A 24,804-nucleotide genomic window follows, 5' to 3' on the forward strand; every position below is an offset into this window, starting at 1 on the left:
CCACATTTTTGTACACGTGTGCCTTGCACTAAATTTTGCAACATTTTTACTCCACCCCCCCAAAAAAAAACAAAAACAAAACAATGGGAACAACTCTTACCTTCACAAACATGACGACACATTTGCCAAGGATTTTATTTACAGGCACCTTGTTATAATAGTCACTCTTGAACACTTCCTTCTCTAAGAATTTACGAGTGGCAAGATGGAAGGTTTCATTGGGACGATAGAACCAACAGCCGTACAGCCACTTCTCACCTGCAAAATAAAAGGTGCCTTTTGTCCTTTTCGTACTTTGGTGACAACATTTACAAGTATATTTAGTTTTTCTTAGAAGGCTTTGTAACCGTTAGTTTGATATGTAACCCAATTAGGGATGATTGGGCCTGGGTTAACATTTGGTCTGCAACAATGATAACAATTTAGTAAAATATTATCACATTTTTCAAACCCACTTTTTTTTTTTAACCACGTGTCCCCTTGTGCATGAAGCAACTTGCGTCAGCGAACAGACCAAGGCCTGTGACAGGCGGACATATTCAAGCCACATTTATGGGTCTGTAATTACAAACAAATATCCCAGCCTGACGGCGGGTCTCTTGATCCGAACTCCGAGCATCACAGGAACTTATGATGCTTGTAGCTCTGGTCAGGCCAGGACACTCGTCCGTCCTACAGGCACATATGTGCGGCCGGCATACGGTCATCTGTCACCAGGCTAAAGTTAACCATACACCAGAAAAAGCATCCGATGGTGGGATCAACGGACAATCTTATGTGTGTGTACATATGACCATTCCTCCCCCCAAGATTCTTTGACATCTTATGTAAAGTGGCATATTAGAGTTACAGCTAGCCATACACATGACAATAAGTGAGGGCCGAACCCACGCTGGGCTGACCGCTGTCTTGTGTGTATGGCCAGCTTACCTGGGAAGCTGAAGCCACAGATGTTATGGCCTTACATCAATTACTATCAGTGCTTCCTAAAAGAGTCATTTTGATCATCTAGGTTTACTGAAAACGATGCATCCTCTTCATGTTACTTTTTTTCCTCTCTTAAACAATATAATACAAAAATATACACAATATTATACAATAAAGGAAAGGCAAAGACTGAAATTCCTACCTGCATTGTCCTCCCAGAGGCGCTCAATGCAGACAATATGTGGCTGGAGGTTGGCCTCCGCGGGCTCCACATACACATAATCCCCAACGTGGTACATGCTGTTCTTAAAGCTGCAGTCTTGGCTGTAGGTTCGGTATTGTCCAGACTGGCCAGAAACTCCTCCAGGATCTTCACTCTTTTCTGCTTCTTAACAAAGGGGTTAAAAAAATAATAATACAAGTTTAAAGGGGGGTTTCCACACATATATTATTGAGGACATCCTCAGGATAGGTCATCAGAGGTTGGTTGGCTGGGGACTGCTGCTTAGGGTGATCTGATTGGGAATCAGCAGTCAGCGCCGCAATACGCAGAGGTCGAGCAGAAGCAGTTGGCTCTGACCTGTCTGGTGGCCAATGCTGGTAATTAAAGGCGCAGTTCTTGTTGACTTTTAATTTAAGCTGAGCCTGCAATTATGAGCGTCCGCCACTATACAGCGGTTGGAGCCAGATGCTTACACTCTAACCTTCATGTATGTGGCTCTGACAGTGGGCACCCGATCAGCCAGGGTACAAGATGTGATACAGGCGGGCATGGAGGCTCTAGTACCCTGCTGTAACACCTCTAGGTTGGATCAAAAATGTGATACGGACAGGCATGGAGGCTCTAGTACCCTGTTGCACCCCCTCTAACTTGGATACAGGATGAGATACGGGCATGGAGGCTCTAGTACGCAGTTGGGCCGCCTCTAGCTTGGATGCAAGATGTGATTCTGGTGGGCATGGAGGCTCTATTAGCCCAGTGGACCGCCTCTAGCTTGGATGCATAATGTGACATGGGTGCGCATGGAGGCTGTAGTACCTTGTTGTACCGCCTCTAGTTTGGATCCAAGACATGGAAGAGGCAGGCATGCAGGCTTTTGTACCCTGTTGTACCGCTTCTAGCTTTGATCCAAGATGTGATACGGAAGGAGGGGGTGGGGGAGGGGGGAGCATGGAGGTTCTAGTACTCCGTTGGCCTGTCTCTAGCTTGGATTCAAGATGTGATACAGGTAGGCATGGAGGCTCTAGTACTCTGTTGGGCCGCCTCTAGCTTTGATGCAAGATGTAATATGGGTGGACATGGAGGTTCTTGTACCCGGTTGTACCGCGTCTAGTTTGGAATCGAGAGGTGATACAGGCGAGCATGGAGGAATACAGGTTTCGTATGGTATCCTGCGACATATTGGTCCAAATTTGCGGTAGATTGTGTAAGCTCAAAGGCTGTGGTGGATGGCTTCCCAGATGGGTCCATACATGTTCTATTGGAAATAAATCTGGGGATCGGGCAGCCATGGAAGTATGGCAATGTTGTGGAGGCATTCCTCTGACACCCTTGTGTGTGCGCGGACAAGCTCTCCAGGCACGAACTTAATGTGTTATAAGTATTCCACAACATTAAGATGAAGATATATATTGGAGCAGATTTACTATTGAAGACGCACCATGTTTATAGTAGAAATTGTGCCACACACTGTCTTTCATGCTTTCTGTCACATTTATGATGTGCTTTAGACACTTTTTTTACTCTGCTTCAGGTGAAAAAGGGGTCACTTCGTGGTAAGAAGTCATGACCTAAATGCAACATTCTGTGCCAAAATTTGGGCGCAAAATCTGGCATATACTAAACTAATAGGTGGTAAACAGAATAGACAGTGTAAACTTCCAATATCTAATTATTAGACAGTTTTAGCAAATCTGCCCCCTCTTTTTCTCAGGTTTTAGGGCCCTTTATGAGGGGTTACAACCTCAGTCAAAAGTCAAGCGTTCGAAAATGGTAGTTTTCCTACACAGATTATATGGGCGATCCCAATAACTGGCCCTCCAAAGCTTTCACTATACTCCATGTTGGGCAGTGGTCATCACTATGCTCATCACAGGTCATAATTCCATCTATTATTTTTAACATCAAATTAAATGCAAAACTTCCAGAGACAGAGGACTTGTAGCTCCTTTATAGACATGAAGCTCAAACCTAATGACATGGTGTACAGCCTGGCCACGAGTTCTTGCACACCACTACATGCTGTATTTACCTTTCTTCTCCTCTTCTCTTTTGACCTTGTCTTCTTCTAATTCTTTTGGCAGCTTTTCCTTCTTTTCCTTCTCCACATCATTGTGGAGGTGTTTGGTTGTGTAGCTCAAGGCTGGAGAAAGAAGAATCTCGCCGTTTTTGCAAAGTTCATCTCTTATCTTAATAAAGAACTGTTGAAGCTCTACAGAGTCCTCGTAGATTTCAGAGTCCGTCCTTTGTAGAAGAAAAAAGGGATGAGAAGCACGTTGAAGACTCATCAATGAAGACACTTAAGCTGCCCATACACCTTCAACAACTGTCAGATGAGTCGTCTCCACCGGTAAGGGTGCAAAACGTCTGACACGTTTCCACATGAAGAAGTGACGTCACTTTTGAATATGTATACACGTGGAATCAGTCTTGCCACATCTTCTCCTCCCCTAGCGGCTCCTGGCTCCAGCAGTCCCCGGGTCACCTAAACGCAAGCCGGCCGCATCCTCTTCCTACTGTTATCGAGCGTCCATTCTCTGTAGTCTCCTTCCTGCAGGGCATTGTACGTTACGTCACTAGTGATGTAGCGTTCACTGCCTAGCATGGAATGCTGAGCTGACGCAGAGACTGCGCATGTGCACTGTCTCGCCGCGAGTGTTCATACACTATTGTCGCAAAACAGCGTGCATGCGCAGTCTCTGCATTAGCTCGGCGCTCCATGCTGGGCAGTGAATGCTACATCACTAGTGACTGGGTACACTGACCTGCAAGAAGCAGAATGCCGAGAATCTGTGTAACATCACAGGAAGAAGAGGGTACAGCATGCTGGAGGCGAAGTGACCCGGCGGACTGCAGGAGCCAGGAGAAGATCGGGGAGGAGAAGATGCAGTAAGAAGACTGGGGAGGAATAGGTAAATATTGTTGCCTTTTTTTTTTTTTCAATCTGTGACATGTGTCACTTTAACATAGCATAACTGTAAAGTTTTTGCATATCCAAGTAATTCTAAGATTGCTTTTTGCCACATATTGTAAAAATAGACTGACTGAATTTGTGTATATTTAGCGCCAAAATTAGAAAAATTTTGGAAAAAAAAAATAGTAATTTTAAATCTCATCTTCAACTGCAATATCTCAAATTATGTGCAAACATAGTGTACAAATTTCCGTTCGTTTACTTTATTCTGGAAGCACATTGGAAAAACTTTTGAATTTTGTATGTCTAAATGGTTGAAAAACACCCTAACATTAATTATTAACATTTTGAGGAACACTTTGCTTTCCTGCACAAAGCCAAGCTTGCAAAGGCGCATAGGTATCAAAATGGTAGACACCGTCACAAATGAACCCATTTTAAAAACTACATCCCTTAATGTATTCACTGAGGGGGGTCATGAGCATTTTTACCTCACAGTTTCTTTTCACAAGTTAATGCAATTTAGAGGAGAAAGAAAAAAAAAATCATTTTTGCAAATATGTAATTTTAAAGGCATTTTTTTTCTATAGTACACATGAAAATGAGGATTTACAGCTCAAAATGGATGTTTGTCCTGTGTTCAGAAACATAGCCTTTGTGGCCCTAGTCATATGTCCGTATGAGCAACGGAGCCCAAACCAAAAGCAGCAGCTGGTGGCTTTCGGGTGCATTCACATGAACGTATATCTGCTCGGTTTTCACGCCGAGCCGATATACATCGTCCTCATGTGTAGGGGGGAGAGGATGGAAGAGCCAGGAGCAGGAACTGAGCTCCCGCCCCTCTCCACTATTTGCAATGAAAGGAGGCGGGACGGGGCGAGGCTAATTCTCGGAACTTAGCCCCGCCCCCGGCCCACCGCTCCCCATTGCAAATAGTGCAGAGGGGCGGAGAGGAGGCAGAGAGGGGGCGGGAGCTCAGTTCCTGCTCCTGTCTCTTCCATCCTCTCCCCCCCCCCCTTGCACATGAGGACGACGTATATCGGCTCGGCGTGAAAACCGAGCCGATTTACGTTCGTGGGAATGCAGCCTTCAGAACAGAGATTTAGCTTAAAAGTGTTTTAGGCCCCATAGCCCACTTGTAGAGCCCTTGAGCCGCCAAAACGATGGAGAACCCACACAAATGACCCCATTTTGAAAACAAATTTGAGCCCACAGTATTTGAATAAATCTAAGCAAAGCAAAAGAAAAAAATTACGATTTTCATTTTTGGCAATTGTGTCATTTTAAAAGCTGTTTTTTTTTTTGTACAGCACACATAAGAATGAAGATTTACACCCCAAAATGGATAGTCCTGTTTGTTCTGTGTTCACAAACATTCCAATTGAAGCCCGAATCTGACCGGACACATGAATAGGTTTGTAATGGAGGGGACGCCCTTTGGCTTTGAGGCAACAACTGAGTTAATTCCAGGCCCAATTGCTCACTTGTAGAGCCATCAAGATGCCAAAACGATAGAACGCCCCCCGCCCCCACTAATGACCCCATTTTGAAATCAAGCACCCCTTAGCCCATTTATCTAGGTGTGTACTTTAAGCATTCTTACCCCACAGTTTTTTTCCCCAAAATTATGAAGCATGTGAAAAATACATATAATTTAATTTTTTTCACTTTCATAAGTGTTCTTTTTTCAAGCAGGAAAAACTGGAGAGACTCACCCCAAATTTTATAGCACTAGGTCTTCTATGTTCTGCAATACCCCCATCATATCCCCAATCTGTTTACTGGACACATGATTAGGCCCATAATGGAGGGAGCATCCATTGGATTTCAGGACACAGCTGAATAATATTGAGGCCCAATTGCCCACTTACACAGGAAAAAAAAAATGGACTCCCTAAAAATAATCCCATCTCCTTTTTGGCATTTCCCAAATCTTACATAAAAGTAATGATGTAAACAGTGTGGTATGTCCGAGGACAAGGGTAATTACGGAGGCCTGGATGGGCACATGGGGCAATAAAACCGGGTATCCCTCCTCCTCCCATGCTTTTTGGGGGGTATTTCTTGACCTCAGTGGCAGGGATGGGGTGTAGAAAGTGGCGCCCTGTGAGGCTTGGTAAGCTTGCTGAGGTCCGGCGGTCTCATACAGATGGCGCTCAACAAGCTGCTCCCGTCTCTGCAGGAATGGCGAGCGTTCCCGGGGCTTCTTGTAATAACGCCGGGCTCACACAGCAATATGTGGAATCCGCTTATGGCGGCACAATGTACTGCACATAACTGTGTTCTCACACAGGCGGTCATGCGCACTCCACCTTTTTGTTTGTTTGTATTTCCTGTGCAGTTTAATCGCGTATGGGCTGCGGCGAATATCTGCGACCATAAAGCACAACGGGGTCTATGTTGCAGATATCCACGGTAAAAGCGAGCATTCTGCGCTCCATTTTTTTTTTGTTAGTGGATTACGTAATTCCGACCACTAATGTGAGAGCAATTGTTTAATTCAATGCACTTCACTGTTCCGCATAATACTGCAAATCAAACTTAAAAAACTATATCAACTTTTATGTGATCGCCGCTATCCATTGGATAATGGCAATCGCGTAATTGGAGGGTCACATGCCGTAGCCCCCACACGACAGCTCCAGGATCTTGGGTACCTCTGGTAGCCGATAGCAGGGAACTGTCGTACGCACAGACCTCAGGGCCGGCAAGCCCAGACACGCAGGAGGGGAAAACACGTATGGTCACTAAGGGGTTAACTTCTCTTTGGTTAAACTTCACTGGAGGAAATAATGCAGAGCGATCCGTACATTTAGGGCTCATGTCCACGGGCAAAATATGATTTAAGATCCGCAGCGGATCTCCCGCATGCGGATCCGCATCCCATAGGGATGCATTGACCACCCGCGGGTAGATAAATACCCGCGGATGGTCAATAAAAGGCATTTAAAAAAAAAAAGGGGCATGAAAAAATCCGGACCATGCTCCATTTTCATGCGGGTCTCCCGCGGGGACGGCTCCCGCGGGCTTCTATTGAGGCCTATGGAAGTCGTCCGGATCCGCGGGAGACAAAAATCGGGATTTACTCACCCGCTCCGTTTCTTCTCTTCTCTGCGGCGCCATCTTCTCTCAGTCGCGGCCGGATCATTTTGCTTCGGGCCGGCGCATGCGCGGGGCACGTCACCGACGTCATCATGCGCTTCCGCCGAGCCGAAGAAAGAAGATCCGGCCGCGAGGCAGAGAAGATGACGCCGCTGTAAAGAGAAGAAACGGAGCGGATGGGAGGTGAGTTAATTCTGATTTATTGTTATTTTCGGCGCTCATGTCCGCGGGGCATGGAGAATCTGCAGCGGATCTGATTTTCCCCGTGGACATGAGGCCTTAGTGCAGCGACATGAAGTGTAATTATTTAGTAAAGCGCACGCATTTTTAATTGGGTCCTACAGAAGACGATCGGAGGATCTGCAGCCTGATATCAATAAATGTCACTATGAAGGCTGAATAAGATCTGTATAAATGGAGGACTCAAAAAAATAACAAAAAAAAGTGTGATAACATACATTATATCTACCCAAAACATGCTACCACCTGCAGATGGCCAAAAAAAAGCAAGTCCTTAGGGTGACTACCCACTAGCGTTTGTGAATTTGCTCCTTTTTTGCCCCAGGTGTATGGGGCTTTCTAATGTTAAAAACGCATCACGGCAAAATTCGCAATTTACCGCAAAATCACGATTTTGCACAATGCAATTTTGACAAGTCCCATAGGCCCCTGGAGAAAAAAAAAAAAACGCTGCGAATTTCGCAGTGAAAAAGAACTGTATTAGCTAGTCAACCTTACACAGCAAAAATTAAAAATAAACAAAAACGTGTGACTTGAGAAATGGAGATGAAAATACCCCATAATAAGTTGCATCATTAGGTCCAGTCCATGTCACTAAAGGGTTAATGCTTTAACCATGATACACAGGACAACATTGGCAGTTATTATGACATCACATGACATCACAATGGGCTCAGAGTGTTCAAAGCTCTAACCAGAACCATCTTGCATCACTTGAGTTTGACAACTTGAAGAGGCCAGACGGCAGGTACGCAGCTGGCGGGGTAGGGAGGGGCCCTGGGCGCCCCAAAAGCGGCTGGCGGGGTGGTGAGGGGCCCTGGGCGCCCCAAAGGCGGCTGGCGGGGTGGTGAGAGGCCCTGGGCGCCCCAAAGGCGGCTGGCGGGGTGGTGAGGGGCTCTGGGCGCCCCAAAGGCGGCTGGCGGGGTGGTGAGGGGCTCTGGGCGCCCCAAAGGCGGCTGGCGGGGTGGTGAGGGGCTCTGGGCGCCCCAAAGGCGGCTGGCGGGGTGGTGAGGGGCTCTGGGCGCCCCAAAGGCGGCTGGCGGGGTGGTGAGGGGCTCTGGGCGCCCCAAAGGCGGCTGGCGGGGTGGTGAGGGGCTCTGTGCGCCCCAAAGGCGGCTGGCGGGGTGGTGAGGGGCTCTGGGCGCCCCAAAGGCGGCTGGCGGGGTGGAGAGGGGCCCTGGGCGCCCCAAAGGCGGCTGGCGGGGTGGAGAGGGGCCCTGAGGGGCCCTGGGCGCCCCAAAGGCAGCTGGCGGGGTGGTGAGGGGCCCTGGGCGCCCCAAAAGCGGCTGGCGGGGTGGTGAGGGGCCCTGGGCGCCCCAAAGGCGGCTGGCGGGGTGGTGAGGGGCTCTGGGCGCCCCAAAGGCGGCTGGCGGGGTGGAGAGGGGCCCTGGGCGCCCCAAAGGCGGCTGGCGGGGTGGAGAGGGGCCCTGGGCGCCCCAAAGGCGGCTGGCGGGGTGGTGAGGGGCCCTGGGCGCCCCAAAGGCGGCTGGCGGGGTGGTGAGGGGCCCTGGGCGCCCCAAAGGCGGCTGGCGGGGTGGTGAGGGGCTCTGGGCGCCCCAAAGGCGGCTGGCGGGGTGGAGAGGGGCCCTGGGCGCCCCAAAGGCGGCTGGGGGGTGGTGAGGGGCCCTGGGCGCCCCAAAGGCGGCTGGCGGGGTGGTGAGGGGCCCTGGGCGCCCCAAAAGCGGCTGGCGGGGTGGTGAGGGGCCCTGGGCGCCCCAAAGGCGGCTGGCGGGGTGGTGAGGGGCTCTGGGCGCCCCAAAGGCGGCTGGCGGGGTGGTGAGGGGCTCTGGGCGCCCCAAAGGCGGCTGGCGGGGTGGTGAGGGGCTCTGGGCGCCCCAAAGGCGGCTGGCGGGGTGGTGAGGGGCTCTGGGCGCCCCAAAGGCGGCTGGCGGGGTGGTGAGGGGCTCTGGGCGCCCCAAAGGCGGCTGGCGGGGTGGTGAGGGGCTCTGGGCGCCCCAAAGGCGGCTGGCGGGGTGGTGAGGGGCTCTGGGCGCCCCAAAGGCGGCTGGCGGGGTGGTGAGGGGCTCTGGGCGCCCCAAAGGCGGCTGGCGGGGTGGTGAGGGGCTCTGGGCGCCCCAAAGGCGGCTGGCGGGGTGGTGAGGGGCTCTGGGCGCCCCAAAGGCGGCTGGCGGGGTGGTGAGGGGCTCTGGGCGCCCCAAAGGCGGCTGGCGGGGTGGTGAGGGGCTCTGGGCGCCCCAAAGGCGGCTGGCGGGGTGGTGAGGGGCTCTGGGCCCCCCAAAGGCGGCTGGCGGGGTGGTGAGGGGCTCTGGGCCCCCCAAAGGCGGCTGGCGGGGTGGTGAGGGGCTCTGGGCGCCCCAAAGGCGGCTGGCGGGGTGGTGAGGGGCTCTGGGCGCCCCAAAGGCGGCTGGCGAGGTGGAGAGGGGCCCTGGGCGCCCCAAAGGCGGCTGGCGGGGTGGAGAGGGGCCCTGAGGGGCCCTGGGCGCCCCAAAAGCGGCTGGCGGGGTGGTGGGGGGCCCTGGGCGCCCCAAAAGCGGCTGGCGGGGTGGTGAGGGGCCCTGGGCGCCCCAAAGGCGGCTGGCGGGGTGGTGAGGGGCTCTGGGCGCCCCAAAGGCGGCTGGCGGGGTGGTGAGGGGCTCTGGGCGCCCCAAAGGCGGCTGGCGGGGTGGTGAGGGGCTCTGGGCGCCCCAAAGGCGGCTGGCGGGGTGGTAAGGGGCTCTGGGCGCCCCAAAGGCGGCTGGCGGGGTGGTAAGGGGCTCTGGGCGCCCCAAAGGAGGCTGGCGGGGTGGTGAGGGGCTCTGGGCGCCCCAAAGGCGGCTGGCGGGGTGGTGAGGGGCTCTGGGCGCCCCAAAGGCGGCTGGCGGGGTGGTGAGGGGCTCTGGGCGCCCCAAAGGCGGCTGGCGGGGTGGTGAGGGGCTCTGGGCGCCCCAAAGGCGGCTGGCGGGGTGGTGAGGGGCTCTGGGCGCCCCAAAGGCGGCTGGCGGGGTGGTGAGGGGCTCTGGGCGCCCCAAAGGTGGCTGGCGGGGTGGTGAGGGGCTCTGGGCGCCCCAAAGGCGGCTGGCGGGGTGGTGAGGGGCTCTGGGCGCCCCAAAGGCGGCTGGCGGGGTGGTGAGGGGCTCTGGGCCCCCCAAAGGCGGCTGGCGGGGTGGTGAGGGGCTCTGGGCGCCCCAAAGGCGGCTGGCGGGGTGGTGAGGGGCTCTGGGCGCCCCAAAGGCGGCTGGCGGGGTGGTGAGGGGCTCTGGGCGCCCCAAAGGCGGCTGGCGGGGTGGTGAGGGGCTCTGGGCGCCCCAAAGGCGGCTGGCGGGGTGGAGAGGGGCCCTGGGCGCCCCAAAGGCGGCTGGCGGGGTGGAGAGGGGCCCTGAGGGGCCCTGGGCGCCCCAAAGGCAGCTGGCGGGGTGGTGAGGGGCCCTGGGCGCCCCAAAAGCGGCTGGCGGGGTGGTGAGGGGCCCTGGGCGCCCCAAAGGCGGCTGGCGGGGTGGTGAGGGGCTCTGGGCGCCCCAAAGGCGGCTGGCGGGGTGGTGAGGGGCTCTGGGCGCCCCAAAGGCGGCTGGCGGGGTGGTGAGGGGCTCTGGGCGCCCCAAAGGCGGCTGGCGGGGTGGTGAGGGGCTCTGGGCGCCCCAAAGGCGGCTGGCGGGGTGGTGAGGGGCTCTGGGCGCCCCAAAGGCGGCTGGCGGGGTGGTGAGGGGCTCTGGGCGCCCCAAAGGCGGCTGGCGGGGTGGTGAGGGGCTCTGGGCGCCCCAAAGGCGGCTAGCGGGGTGGTGAGGGGCCCTGAGGGGCCCTGGGCGCCCCAATGGCGGCTGGCGGGGTGGTGAGGGGCTCTGGGCGCCCCAAAGGCAGCTGGCGGGGTGGTGAGGGGCTCTGGGCGCCCCAAAGGCGGCTGGCGGGGTGGTGAGGGGCCCTGGGCGCCCCAAAGGCGGCTGGCGGGGTGGTGAGGGGCTCTGGGCGCCCCAAAGGCGGCTGGCGGGGTGGTGAGGGGCCCTGGGCGCCCCAAAGGCGGCTGGCGGGGTGGAGAGGGGCCCTGGGCGCCCCAAAGGCGGCTGGCGGGGTGGAGAGGGGCCCTGAGGGGCCCTGGGCGCCCCAAAGGCAGCTGGCGGGGTGGTGAGGGGCCCTGGGCGCCCCAAAAGCGGCTGGCGGGGTGGTGAGGGGCCCTGGGCGCCCCAAAGGCGGCTGGCGGGGTGGTGAGGGGCTCTGGGCGCCCCAAAGGCGGCTGGCGGGGTGGAGAGGGACCCTGGGCGCCCCAAAGGCGGCTGGGGGGTGGTGAGGGGCCCTGGGCGCCCCAAAGGCGGCTGGCGGGTGGTGAGGGGCCCTGGGCGCCCCAAAGGCGGCTGGCGGGGTGGTGAGGGGCCCTGGGCCCCCCAAAGGCGGCTGGCGGGGTGGTGAGGGGCCCTGGGCGCCCCAAAGGCGGCTGGCGGGGTGCTGAGGGGCTCTGGGCGCCCCAAAGGCGGCTGGCGGGGTGGAGAGGGGCCCTGGGCGCCCCAAAGGCGGCTGGCGGGGTGGAGAGGGGCCCTGAGGGGCCCTGGGCGCCCCAAAAGCGGCTGGCGGGGTGGTGAGGGGCCCTGGGCGCCCCAAAAGCGGCTGGCGGGGTGGTGAGGGGCCCTGGGCGCCCCAAAGGCGGCTGGCGGGGTGGTGAGGGGCCCTGGGCGCCCCAAAGGCGGCTGGCGGGGTGGTGAGGGGCTCTGGGCGCCCCAAAGGCGGCTGGCGGGGTGGTGAGGGGCTCTGGGCGCCCCAAAGGCGGCTGGCGGGGTGGTGAGGGGCTCTGGGCGCCCCAAAGGCGGCTGGCGGGGTGGTGAGGGGCTCTGGGCGCCCCAAAGGCGGCTGGCGGGGTGGTGAGGGGCTCTGGGCGCCCCAAAGGCGGCTGGCGGGGTGGTGAGGGGCTCTGGGCGCCCCAAAGGCGGCTGGCGGGGTGGTGAGGGGCTCTGGGCCCCCCAAAGGCGGCTGGCGGGGTGGTGAGGGGCTCTGGGCGCCCCAAAGGCGGCTGGCGGGGTGGAGAGGGGCCCTGGGCGCCCCAAAGGCGGCTGGCGGGGTGGAGAGGGGCCCTGAGGGGCCCTGGGCGCCCCAAAGGCAGCTGGCGGGGTGGTGAGGGGCCCTGGGCGCCCCAAAAGCGGCTGGCGGGGTGGTGAGGGGCCCTGGGCGCCCCAAAGGCGGCTGGCGGGGTGGTGAGGGGCTCTGGGCGCCCCAAAGGCGGCTGGCGGGGTGGTGAGGGGCTCTGGGCGCCCCAAAGGCGGCTGGCGGGGTGGTGAGGGGCCCTGGGCGCCCCAAAGGCGGCTGGCGGGGTGGTGAGGGGCTCTGGGCGCCCCAAAGGCGGCTGGCGGGGTGGTGAGGGGCTCTGGGCGCCCCAAAGGCGGCTGGCGGGGTGGTGAGGGGTCCTGGGCGCCCCAAAAGCGGCTGGCGGGGTGGTGAGGGGCCCTGGGCGCCCCAAAGGCGGCTGGCGGGGTGGTGAGGGGCTCTGGGCGCCCCAAAGGCGGCTGGCGGGGTGGTGAGGGGCTCTGGGCGCCCCAAAGGCGGCTGGCGGGGTGGTGAGGGGCTCTGGGCGCCCCAAAGGCGGCTGGCGGGGTGGTGAGGGGCTCTGGGCGCCCCAAAGGCGGCTGGCGGGGTGGTGAGGGGCTCTGGGCGCCCCAAAGGCGGCTGGCGGGGTGGTGAGGGGCTCTGGGCGCCCCAAAGGCGGCTGGCGGGGTGGTGAGGGGCTCTGGGCGCCCCAAAGGCGGCTGGCGGGGTGGTGAGGGGCTCTGGGCGCCCCAAAGGCGGCTGGCGGGGTGGTGAGGGGCTCTGGGCCCCCCAAAGGCGGCTGGCGGGGTGGTGAGGGGCTCTGGGCGCCCCAAAGGCGGCTGGCGGGGTGGTGAGGGGCTCTGGGCGCCCCAAAGGCGGCTGGCGGGGTGGAGAGGGGCCCTGGGCGCCCCAAAGGCGGCTGGCGGGGTGGAGAGGGGCCCTGAGGGGCCCTGGGCGCCCCAAAGGCAGCTGGCGGGGTGGTGAGGGGCCCTGGGCGCCCCAAAAGCGGCTGGCGGGGTGGTGAGGGGCCCTGGGCGCCCCAAAGGCGGCTGGCGGGGTGGTGAGGGGCTCTGGGCGCCCCAAAGGCGGCTGGCGGGGTGGTGAGGGGCTCTGGGCGCCCCAAAGGCGGCTGGCGGGGTGGTGAGGGGCCCTGGGCGCCCCAAAGGCGGCTGGCGGGGTGGTGAGGGGCTCTGGGCGCCCCAAAGGCGGCTGGCGGGGTGGTGAGGGGCTCTGGGCGCCCCAAAGGCGGCTGGCGGGGTGGTGAGGGGCTCTGGGCGCCCCAAAGGCGGCTGGCGGGGTGGTGAGGGGTCCTGGGCGCCCCAAAAGCGGCTGGCGGGGTGGTGAGGGGCCCTGGGCGCCCCAAAGGCGGCTGGCGGGGTGGTGAGGGGCTCTGGGCGCCCCAAAGGCGGCTGGCGGGGTGGTGAGGGGCTCTGGGCGCCCCAAAGGCGGCTGGCGGGGTGGTGAGGGGCTCTGGGCGCCCCAAAGGCGGCTGGCGGGGTGGTGAGGGGCTCTGGGCGCCCCAAAGGCGGCTGGCGGGGTGGTGAGGGGCTCTGGGCCCCCCAAAGGCGGCTGGCGGGGTGGTGAGGGGCTCTGGGCCCCCCAAAGGCGGCTGGCGGGGTGGTGAGGGGCTCTGGGCCCCCCAAAGGCGGCTGGCGGGGTAGTGAGGGGCCCTGGGCGCCCCAAAGGCGGCTGGCGGGGTAGTGAGGGGCCCTGGGCGCCCCAAAGGCGGCTGGCGGGGTGGAGAGGGGCCCTGAGGGGCCCTGGGCGCCCCAAAGGCAGCTGGCGGGGTGGTGAGGGGCCCTGGGCGCCCCAAAAGCGGCTGGCGGGGTGGTGAGGGGCCCTGGGCGCCCCAAAGGCGGCTGGCGGGGTGGTGAGGGGCTCTGGGCGCCCCAAAGGCGGCTGGCGGGGTGGTGAGGGGCTCTGGGCGCCCCAAAGGCGGCTGGCGGGGAGGTGAGGGGCTCTGGGCGCCCCAAAGGCGGCTGGCGGGGTGGTGAGGGGCTCTGGGCGCCCCAAAGGCGGCTGGCGGGGTGGTGAGGGGCTCTGGGCGCCCCAAAGGCGGCTGGCGGGGTGGTGAGGGGCCCTGGGCGCCCCAAAGGCGGCTGGCGGGGTGGTGAGGGGCTCTGGGCGCCCCAAAGGCGGCTGGCGGGGTGGTGAGGGGCCCTGGGCGCCCCAAAGGCGGCTGGCGGGGTGGAGAGGGGCCCTGGGCGCCCCAAAGGCGGCTGGCGGGGTGGAGAGGGGCCCTGAGGGGCCCTGGGCGCCCCAAAGGCAGCTGGCGGGGTGGTGAGGGGCCCTGGGCGCCCCAAAAGCGGCTGGCGGGGTGGTGAGGGGCCCTGGGCGCCCCAAAGGCGGCTGGCGGGGTGGTGAGGGGCTCTGGGCGCCCCAAAGGCGGCTGGCGGGGTGGTGAGGGGCTCTGGGCGCCCCAACGGCGGCTGGCGGGGTGGTGAGGGGCTCTGGGCGCCCCAAAGGCGGCTGGCGGGGTGGAGAGGGGCCCTGGGCGCCCCAAAGGCGGCTGGCGGGGTGGAGAGGGGCCCTGGGCGCCCCAAAGGCGGCTGGCGGGGTGGAGAGGGGCCCTGGGCGCCCCAAAGGCGGCTGGCGGGGTGGAGAGGGGCCCTGGGCGCCCCAAAGGCGGCTGGCGGGGTGGAGAGGGGCCCTGGGCGCCCCAAAGGCGGCTGGCGGGGTGGAGAGGGGCCCTGGGCGCCCCAAAGGCGGCTGGCGGGGTAGTGAGGGGCTCTGGGCGCCCCAAAGGCGGCTGGCGGGGTGGTGAGGGGCCCTGGGCGCCCCAAAGGCGGCTGGCGGGGTGGTGAGGGGCCCTGGGCGCCCCAAAGGCGGCTGGCGGGGTGGTGCGGGGCCCTGGGCGACCCAAAGGCAGCTGGCGGGGTGGGGAGGGGTTTCTATTATACTTTAGATTGTACGCTCTTAGAAGCAGGATATATATATATATATCTATTTATAGTAGCAGCTTTCCTGCACCTATAATTACATATATATACACATACATACAGCAATAAGCAGCAGGACAGATTGGATCCAGGGTGATAACCGATCGCCACATCTGGGGTCAGGAAGGAATTTTTTTGCCCTCCTGAGGTAGAACTCTCCGGGGGGTTTTTTCGCCTTCCTCTGGATCTTTGGGTCCGGCGGCTCTCATCTCAGGACAATGGTGGACTGCTCAGAAGGACCGCAGCAAGTTCTGTGGTCTCCACCGGGCCGACCTGAGAGTCACTGTGATCCTTGCATCATTTATTAAAAGGGCCAGTAATATTTCATTACAATGTTGCTTATTTCTATTCTAATAAAAAATTCTATAAATCTACATGGTGGTGTTTGTCTTTTGTCTAGATTTCTCCTTACACAGCGGTCATGATGAGAGTGATTGCTGCCGCCCCTTATTCTAGAAGTATATAATAATGTGAATCCTCTCCCAGTGACACAGCGGCAGCTGCTGCGGGACAGGAGCTATAGGGGGCTCCATATGGAGAGCTGAGAACATACAGCTCTACCTATAGTGATGTCAAAGGCTTCTCCTGTCCCTCAGTTACAAGTGTTTGGGGGTTCAGTCTATGATGGGGGCGCTAATATTGTCCGTGTCCTCATGTCTACACAACAGACTAACTGAAAAAGACTGAAGACTGGACAAGAAGGCCAACTGAGTACAGAAGACACAACAGGGGGTCTTCCACACAGGGTGCAACAAGTAGCCATGGTGGCTCCTGATCCATACAAACCCCACACCTGAAGGGCATACATGTACGTCCTTTTTGGTAAAGGGGATAAGTGCCTCACAGTCGTCCCGTGCAAAAGTATCCTTAAAGGAAGTGTCCAGAATCAGAATATAATGCGAATGAAAATTTTGGGGACTCAGTGACCCACTGGGGTTAAATTGTGACCAATCCAACCACAGCCTTTGCCATAAGCTTAAAAACCCTCAGTTGAGTTCCCCTTAAAAAGTAAAATGTATACATCAGGGGCGTTTCCTGGCGTATAAGCCAAACACGTCTAATCATGGAAAAACATAAGATGATGGACAGAGATAGACTCTGAAGGGTCTCTGTAGACCTGTATGCAGGCCAGAAGACCACAAGTATCAGTTCCATATATCAAAACTGTCTAGCAATATGCAAATAAGGGAAATGGAACAATACCTCTGCAGCGCCACCTATTGGGTGGGCAGCATTCCTGCAAATCAATGCCCTACTCTTCATAAAGGTCTGTAGAGAAATGATTGGGAATTGTAAACCAAGTCCGAATCCATACACAGACAGCTGTTTCAGGGATTTTGCCCCTCATCAGTGTGCAGTAAGATGCTTGACTAGTAAGAGGCCTATGATGTGGGTCATTAGGGGTAATATCACTCCTTAAGGAGACACCTAGAAGGTGAAGGTATTAGTGTTTTTTGAAGCCACCGGAAGCTAGGGGTTTGACAGGAGGAACGCCCCTCTCGCACCCCCAGCTCCAGATAGGGTCAAGGCACAAAGGTCCTAGCAGCGTGTAGATTAATTTTAGGTGTCCCTGTAGGTTAAGGATGAAGCGTACTTCTCCACTATTATGAGCTGTAAATGCTGCCATTTTACAGCTGTAACATGGCAGCATTTTCAGCAAGTAATATAAGCCTAAGAAGACAAGCAACCCTCACCCTAAAGCAGCGGGGGACGGCTAAAATCAATGCACACGCTGTAGTCCTACCCACAGCCTCCCCGTTCCCCTCACTGTGACCCAGTGCTCCTACAGCCTTCCCCAGAGCCTCCCCGTTGCCTTTCCTCTGTGGAACCCACCACGGCCTCCGCTCCCTCACTGTCTGCCGCCGTCGTTGTCTGCTCCGACATCCTGGCAATGCAGGGAGGCCGTACGCAGGCTCTCTGCGTGTGCTCTCGCCACTGTTGTGTCCCTGCTCCCGGGCACAGACGTTAGTGACAAAGGGAGGGAGCGGCCGGCTGCTCCCAACGGCAAGCCGACATACAACTGACATGGGGTGCTGTGCCTCGCCGGTGTTCAGTCCGGGGCTAGTTTAAAGTGACGGGGTGGGGGGTGGGGGCGGCGCATGCTGCTGTGAAATCCCTACTGCATACCCCGCTCTCCGTTTCCCTTGCACATGGGGCAGCGTGGCTGCAGCAGAGTCTGCTGTCAGAATTTAAAAGGTAAAGTGTCGTTGGCTGCTGTCTGCATTTTTAAGATAAACTTTAGTGGGCTGCCAGGAACTGGCGCTTAACGAGCTGTGCAGCCAATAAGGTACAGGGCGCGTCACCCCCTGTCAATCTTCGACTCCACCAGGACTTCCAGGTGGCGTCAAGATACACTAATACAGAAGGTTAGTGAGGAGACTTATAAGGTCCTGGGTGCGTCTCTGGGTAATATGAAAATAAGGAAGCATGGAGAATTGTTTTTCTGCGACTGGCCTAAGGTAGATCGCTAACGTTTCATACCAGTGGACAATGGGGATCACGTGACTAGGGCCCACTGTCACTGCTCAAAGCTCTTGACTACCTTTGGCAGCTAGGAGCGAGGAGAGGCGGGACGGGGGCGGGGCTAATTCACGGAACTTATCCCCGCCCCCGTTTCGCCTTCTCTCATTGCAAATAGTGCAGAGGGGCCGAGAGGAGGCAGAGAGGGGGCGGGAGCTCAGAGCACTGCTCTCGGCTCTTCCAGCCTCCTCCCCCTGCAGAGAGAGACGCCGTATATCGGCTGAGTGTGAAAACCCGGCCGATATATGGTTGTCTGAATGCACCATTAAACAGATAATGAAAAGGCATTTGGACAACCGACTTTTGTAAAGCTACTACCTTAAAATATGTATATGCCTAAGGAAGAAATATGCTCCTAAGTAAGAACTGTGGTAACATTACCGATTCATTCTGCGCGCTCTCTCCAGAACCTCGAACATGTGCTCCTGGAAAAGGTCAAGTCTTCGGTAACGATTATTTTCCACATTCTTTCGAATAATCTCAAAAGTCAATGGAGGTCTCTTTGGAAACTTGGGGTCAACTGCAGGAATTTCAGCCAGAGAATCGCTATAGCATCTTCCTTCGTCATCTTGATGGCTCATCATGGACACAAACAGGTTGTGTATTAACTCCTGAATGAGCAAAGTTACATTAGGGACATGAGAATCCTCATCTCCTTCGATATCTCTGCGGGTCTCCAGTAACACCTTATGAAGGACCAAGGCATCCTTATAAATGAGGGATTCGGGTTCATTGTAAGTGCAGGCGTTATTAAACATGATGACAAAGTCCTCACACATGGCATCGATATCCTGGTACTTGTTGGCCATTATGTGACTCCTAATCTTTTCCATGTCGATGGGTTTCTTGATGGTCACATAGTAGTCTGGGAGCTCAGAGCGGGAGGGAAGACGCAGGAAGATGGCGCTGAGACGTCTGCCACGTTTATCTGTGTAATTCTTTACTGCTTCATACACTTCATTCAGTTTCTGTTGCATGGGGCTCAAATACTTGGTTTTCTTTGGAGATATTCCACTTTTTCTACCTAATTAAGAGAAACATTTTTACATTTTGCATGATGGCAAGAACTGTTTTTGGCTTCTTTTTGAGAATACATAAATCACTTGTGCGATTACCTGATCTTACAGACAGCACAAGGCCAGAATAATAAGAATGAGGATTAACCTCTCGAGGTCCAAGTACAGTAAATATACAGCGCTTTGTCCTGGGGCTTAATCCAGGCGATAGCTGAAGTACGACTCAGGATTAAAGCACCTGCTTCTGCAATCAAGAGCAGGTTGGGTTCTCAGTAGAGATTAGCGAGCACGCTCGTTTAAGGCTGCTGCTCGACCGAGTAGCAGTCTTAGGGCTTATTCAAACGAACGTATATCGGCCGGGTATTCATGCCGGCCGATATCCGGCGTTCCTCTCTGCAGGGGGAGGAGGCTGGAAGAGCCGGGAGCAGTGCACTGAGCTCCCGCCCCCTCTCCGACGCTTCTCCGCCCCACGGCACTATTTGCAATTAGAGGAGGCGGGACGGAGCCAAGTTCCTGTGACTTAGCTCCACCCCTGTCCCGGGCCTGCCCATTGCAAATTGTGCCGAGGGGTGGAGAGGGACGCCGTATATCGGTCGGGTATTCACGGTATACCCGGCCGATATACGGTGGTCTGAATAAGCCAATATCAAGTAACTGTACTCACCCAAGCAGCATGCAGGGATGGGGATGGGGGGGCAAGCGAGAGAGATCTCTCTCCCCCCCGCATGCTGCTCAGGCGAGTACACAGTTACAGGATTGTCAGCTCGTAGACAGGAGGCTGCGCTTTCCATAGCAACACTATGGAAAGCATGCACTGCGATACCCGCGGGCGGATTATCGCCGCGGGTAACGCAATGCGCAATCGCCCGTGGACGGGAGCCCTTAAAGGAGTTTTCAAGTCGCATAAGTAGTACTTGTTCATCTATTACTGTTACCACAAAGAATCATGCATTATGTGATAAATTATTAACCCCTAAGTGACCGACCTATTTAGCACCTTAATGACTAAGTAATTTTCTTCGTTTTTTTCAGTGGTAAATTGAAAAAAATTATAATATTTTTCCGTGGCCATATCCAGCAGATAGTTAGGTCAGGATATCAAAGCAAGCACAAGAGCACAAATCACTGACTTAGCTTGAGCTTTGGAGAGGCCATGTCTTCGTCATCTGGTAGGGGACCCAGCTCCTTCCTCTTCTCCTTGAGGATCTTCTCCAGGACGTGTGCATCATTGTAGACCTGACAAAGTATTAAGAGCACTCAGTGCGTTTGCATTTCAGATCAAAAGCCGAATAATGAACACACCACAGGAACTAAATCTACTTAACCATGGCACATGACCCATTTCTTTGGGGGAGGGGGCCATCTGCAGTGCTATGTGTGTATATTATATATAAAGCCAGCTCTCTCACATTTGCAGACAGTGCGATAACGTGTCTTCTTGGCAATGACAATGCTGCAGTAGCACAGCTGTCACACGCCGTTCACCGGGGTATTACCGTCAGACAACACTTATCTGAAATACATCAGCATGATGCATATAATGGCCCATAACCATGCACTTAGATATCATTAGCAAAGTCATTTTTCATCACCATCTGTTTCAGCTGATTGAAAGTCATTTCAGCTCTTCGCCATAAATTCTGTAAACTTACCATTCACTTAAAAGGTTTATCCAAGATAGAAGAAAAAAAAGGTTTAAGGACCTTAAGGGCCAAGAGCGGTAAATATACGACGCTTGGTCCAGGGCTTTAATCCCAGCTGATATTTTAAAAAATGGTGCGGGATTAAAGCCTCTGCTCCTGCAATTAAGCAGCAGTAGGTCGGGTTCTCAGCTGTCAGACACAACCGAGGACCCGGGGGAGATAACTGCTTCTGCCTTCTCCTTTCCAGGCTACATAGCCCTCAATGAGCGCTAGGTACTAAGAAGAAGTAGAAGTGTTACTTTCAATGTGCTACGTAGCAATCACGTTGAGAAGGATATATATATATATATATATATATATATATATATATATATATATATATATATATATACCCTTGTAGGTAGAAAGGAAAACACTGGAATATATACATTTACATAGGTATAGTTATGTGCCTTTCTTTTTATGTATACTAACTTTATTCTCATTTGTACTAACTATGAAAAAAACTTAATACGTCGCCTTATACCAGATATGCCAAAGGCCTTGCCAGGCGAAGACAAAATGTATCTTTAAACACAGCGAAGGAAGAACCAGACCAAGGCCGCCTGTACTTGGCCGTTTTCCCAGAAGTGCCATATCAAGATGTTCCACTATGTACATAATTTTCACTGTCTCAGGCCGGAAATCCGGACTTCCCATATATGGTTATGAGCCCATCACCCCTTGCTGGTGATGAGACAAAGGGTATAAGATCTCATGTAATCTGTAATAAAGCGCGAAGCGCAGCCATGTCCCGTGTGAGAAACTATACCAGACCTCCGTGTGGTGTTTTCTTCTTATCGCCGGCAGCGGGGCAAGTGGGGTGGGCCTGATTGGTGCTGTACTTAGAATTTTACCCTGACAACGTGACTGCCAGGTGACCCCTGTCACAGCAGAGCTGCAGGGTCGTAGCAGACCCAGACAAGCTCTGTTAGTGACTTTTTAGTTGGTGATGTTTTCCCCTGTCACTGGGTCTCCTATGGATGCGGCCCCTATAAATGCCCCAGCTACAGTTGGAAAGTGTGAAATAATATAATTAAAAAAATCTGAATGTGAATGACCCCCAGATGTCTTATATGTCGTCATGGGGGTCATAGCTGGTAAAAAAAAAAAAAAAAAACCTGTTACAAAGCAAGTTAAAAAATAAAATGATCCCCCGCCAATTCCAACCAAAATTGCTGCCGTATGCGCCATAGACTTCCAAAACGATACATATTATATATCAAAACATACAAAACAAAATGAGGAAACCATTCCCATAATTTGTTTTAGTGTAAATATACTTTAAAAAACAAACAAAAAAAAAAAAAACACACAACTATACATGTGAAAAAAAAAACCAAAGACCTTTTTTTTTTTTTGATCCCAAATTACATTTAAAAAACAGGGGGGGAAAAGTCAGTGAAAAAAAGATGCAAAAAAAAAAACAGCCCTATTTGTCATGGGGGAATAAAAGTCAACAAAATAATTTTGGTAGCTGAAGGAAAAAAATTAGGGCATTACATGGGTCAAATCCCTAAAAAGGGTCTGGTCTGTTAAGAGCAAAACATCATGGTCTTTAAGAGGTTAAGGAATGGGTCCACCAAACCCATCGCCAAACAAGTTGCTGCAGCCAATGTCAGGGCTCAGCGATTGGCTGCAGAGACAAGTTTATAAGACGTCACAGCCTGACTGCAGCTTATAAACAAAAACCACAGCAGAGACCCGGAGCCGCCAGTAGAGGATGAGAGGGGAGAAAGGACTATGAAAAAATGTAAATAAATAAAGCAAAAAAAAAAGGGAACCGATAATCAACTTTGAGCTCTGTAAACCACAATAAGGGAGGGAGCTCAGTAATCAGCTGCTGCTATGGAGCCGGCAGCGTGGTAATGATAGCAAGTCAGCCCCATAGCAGTGCGCAGCACCCATACAAACAGCTGTTTAGGGCTTTTGCGCAAAAGCCTTTTTTTTGTTTGTTTAAACACTGCGGGGTTTTTTTAAATGGGACTTTCTAATGTTAAAATTGCATTGTACTAAAATCGCAAGTTTGTGTTTTCGCGATTTTAACATTAGAAAGTCACATTTTAAAAAAATGCTGCGATATCGCAGTGTTAAAAAAATGCCAGTGCGTAAAAGCCCTTATTGGAAGGGAACTGCAGCTCTACCTTCTCTACCTCAATCAGCTGAGGGTAGCTGTAGAAAGAGCTGCCTGTATGGTGTATACATTTGTGCCTAGTTCTGCACAAATGTATACATAACCATAATGATACATGGCATTCAGGGCTCCTGGAAAGCTGGGTGACAAGTAATAAGATCACCATTACATTTACACTCAGCTTTCCTGAATGGCAGGTTGATAATTCCATATTGAAGTATAATGTACTTTTTATTCTTGCCTATTAAGTCCTGGCATGGACATCAATGCATGGCAACCCTGGCAGCCTTCACTAGGCTCCTGGCTGCCATGGCAACCTAGCACCACCTATCACCCCCTCCCTGAGGGGGCTGATGCAGCAGAGTAGTGGGCTCCTCCCTTACCTAACTGCTTAGATGCAAGTTAGTGGTCACATAGCCCTGTTCGGCGCTAGCTGGGTGTCTGCTGTTGGCAGGTCCATAACACCCCACTGGCATGACATGCATTTGTGTTATGTGGTTGTAAGGGGGTTAAAGTAATTGGTTACAACTATCCTTGTATTTTGGAACTCTATTACCAGCTAGTGTCTCCTTCATTTTGGATAAATGCAGGAGGATTGTTAAAGGGATTTGTCCTACTGTAAACAGTTTTCCTGCAGGAAGCAGACAGCTCTGTACATTGCGCAGTGGCCAGGGTTGGTACTGCAGGCCGAGTCCTATTCACTTCAATAGGACTACTGAAGTTGGATAACCCATTTATCTCCCTAGACATGTCTTGTATCCCTAGGCGGCGCATCTTGTGTCCGTAACGTCAGCACTCAATGGCCAGGGTCACTGTGTTTCAGGAAATGTTTTTTATCACCCTGATGCATCTGAGATAATCCTACCTGCGAGCCTTCTTCATTATAGTGCCAGGCATTACGGAACATCAGCTTCATGTCATCCATCATGGCGTCCTCTGTGGTATATTTGTCAGTGCGAATGTTGTGTTCAATTGTTTTTAGGTCCATGGGCTCCAGAATGATCTTATAATAATCTGGGTAGTCTTTTTTGGATGGTTTGAACATAAAAAGTTCACAAAGGCGACGATTGCTAATGGGCTCCCGCGCCTCCAGGACGGCATTGAACAAAATCTTCATCCGTTGCTTCCGTATGTTCTTCTTGCTGAATAACATGAATGGGATTGTTAGCACAAAACTGAAACATTCAGATACAACAGAGTGAGAGAATAATGTAATATGCGGCAATTCGCAGGCAATGAAATACATTACCTTAAGTTGGCTCGCTCTCATCTGCGGGTAAGAATTGCGTAACGTGAGCACAACAAAGAATGCAGCAAGTTCTATTTTGTCACTTATTACGCACGAGAGAACCCATTGTTCTCTATGGGCGCATAAATCAACGCCACCGATACGCAATTACATTGCGTATGAGTGATATATATATATATATATATGCACCATTGCAAAGCAACAGAGCAGAAAATTTAAACAAGAAAGGAAACAAGTCAGATTGCGCATGACAGCGTGCGTGAGATACAGAGTCATGTGCAATACAGTAACGTTGGCATATGCGGCGGCAGGCCAGCTCCACAGCGCTAAAACGCTGCGTGACTCAAGCAGTATTTTATGTGTACGGCCATATGAGCCTGGCCTTAAAAAGACACAGGGGTGAAGGGAAGAACAGGTAGTGACAGTTTATTTTTACTATGGTTCTACAGACTGACATTCATATTATAGACAATCCCTCTATAGGTCAGAAGAACCTACCACCTCTGGCAGGATCGGCCAACAGTCTACGTGTATGGAGGCAATTCAACATTTCACAGAAGATACTGTTGGGGGTGGAGAATAATTGGGCATGTTGGCTTCTAACAAACGTAGGTTGAATTCACATGTGGCACAAATCCACAATGCACTCAGTACAAGGCAAGAGAGTGAAATATTTACAAATCTCATCCACTGGTTGCGGACACTTACACTCCAGGAAATGAGCAGGCGGTGGATTTTCACACCTTCAATGTACTAGGTGTAAAACCTGCAGTAAATCAGTACAGCAAAATGCACATGAGAAATATTCTACTTTGTCTAGACATACACTTAAAAAAGGGAGAACTAGGAGAAAGCTACAGCAGTCAGAGCTGTGGAGCAGCTCAACGTACAGAGCAGAGAGCACTTTAGAGAGAAGG

At 54.6% G+C, this 24,804-nt stretch overlaps 1 protein-coding gene across 9 annotated transcripts in view; it reads right to left on the minus strand.

Annotated features, from left to right (window-relative positions):
* LOC136621106 (protein polybromo-1-like) overlaps nucleotides 1-24,804 on the minus strand; it is a 106,955-nt gene that overhangs the window by 38,002 nt on the left and 44,149 nt on the right. For 4 of the 9 annotated variants that reach the window (XM_066596349.1, XM_066596346.1, XM_066596350.1 and 1 more), the window contains exons 14-19: nucleotides 23,504-23,780; nucleotides 19,953-20,058; nucleotides 18,188-18,830; nucleotides 3,180-3,391; nucleotides 1,130-1,315; nucleotides 101-258 (exon numbers count right to left, since the gene is read on the minus strand). In XM_066596349.1, coding sequence (XP_066452446.1) covers nucleotides 101-258; nucleotides 1,130-1,315; nucleotides 3,180-3,391; nucleotides 18,188-18,830; nucleotides 19,953-20,058; nucleotides 23,504-23,780 — 1,582 coding nt within the window. The remainder of the gene's footprint in view (nucleotides 1-100; nucleotides 259-1,129; nucleotides 1,316-3,179; nucleotides 3,392-18,187; nucleotides 18,831-19,952; nucleotides 20,059-23,503; nucleotides 23,781-24,804) is intronic. The other 5 variants (XM_066596347.1, XM_066596354.1, XM_066596351.1 and 2 more) reach the window with 3 other exon arrangements.

This window comes from Eleutherodactylus coqui, chromosome 3 (assembly GCF_035609145.1).
Source record: "Eleutherodactylus coqui strain aEleCoq1 chromosome 3, aEleCoq1.hap1, whole genome shotgun sequence".
NCBI classification, from domain to species: Eukaryota; Metazoa; Chordata; class Amphibia; order Anura; family Eleutherodactylidae; genus Eleutherodactylus; species Eleutherodactylus coqui.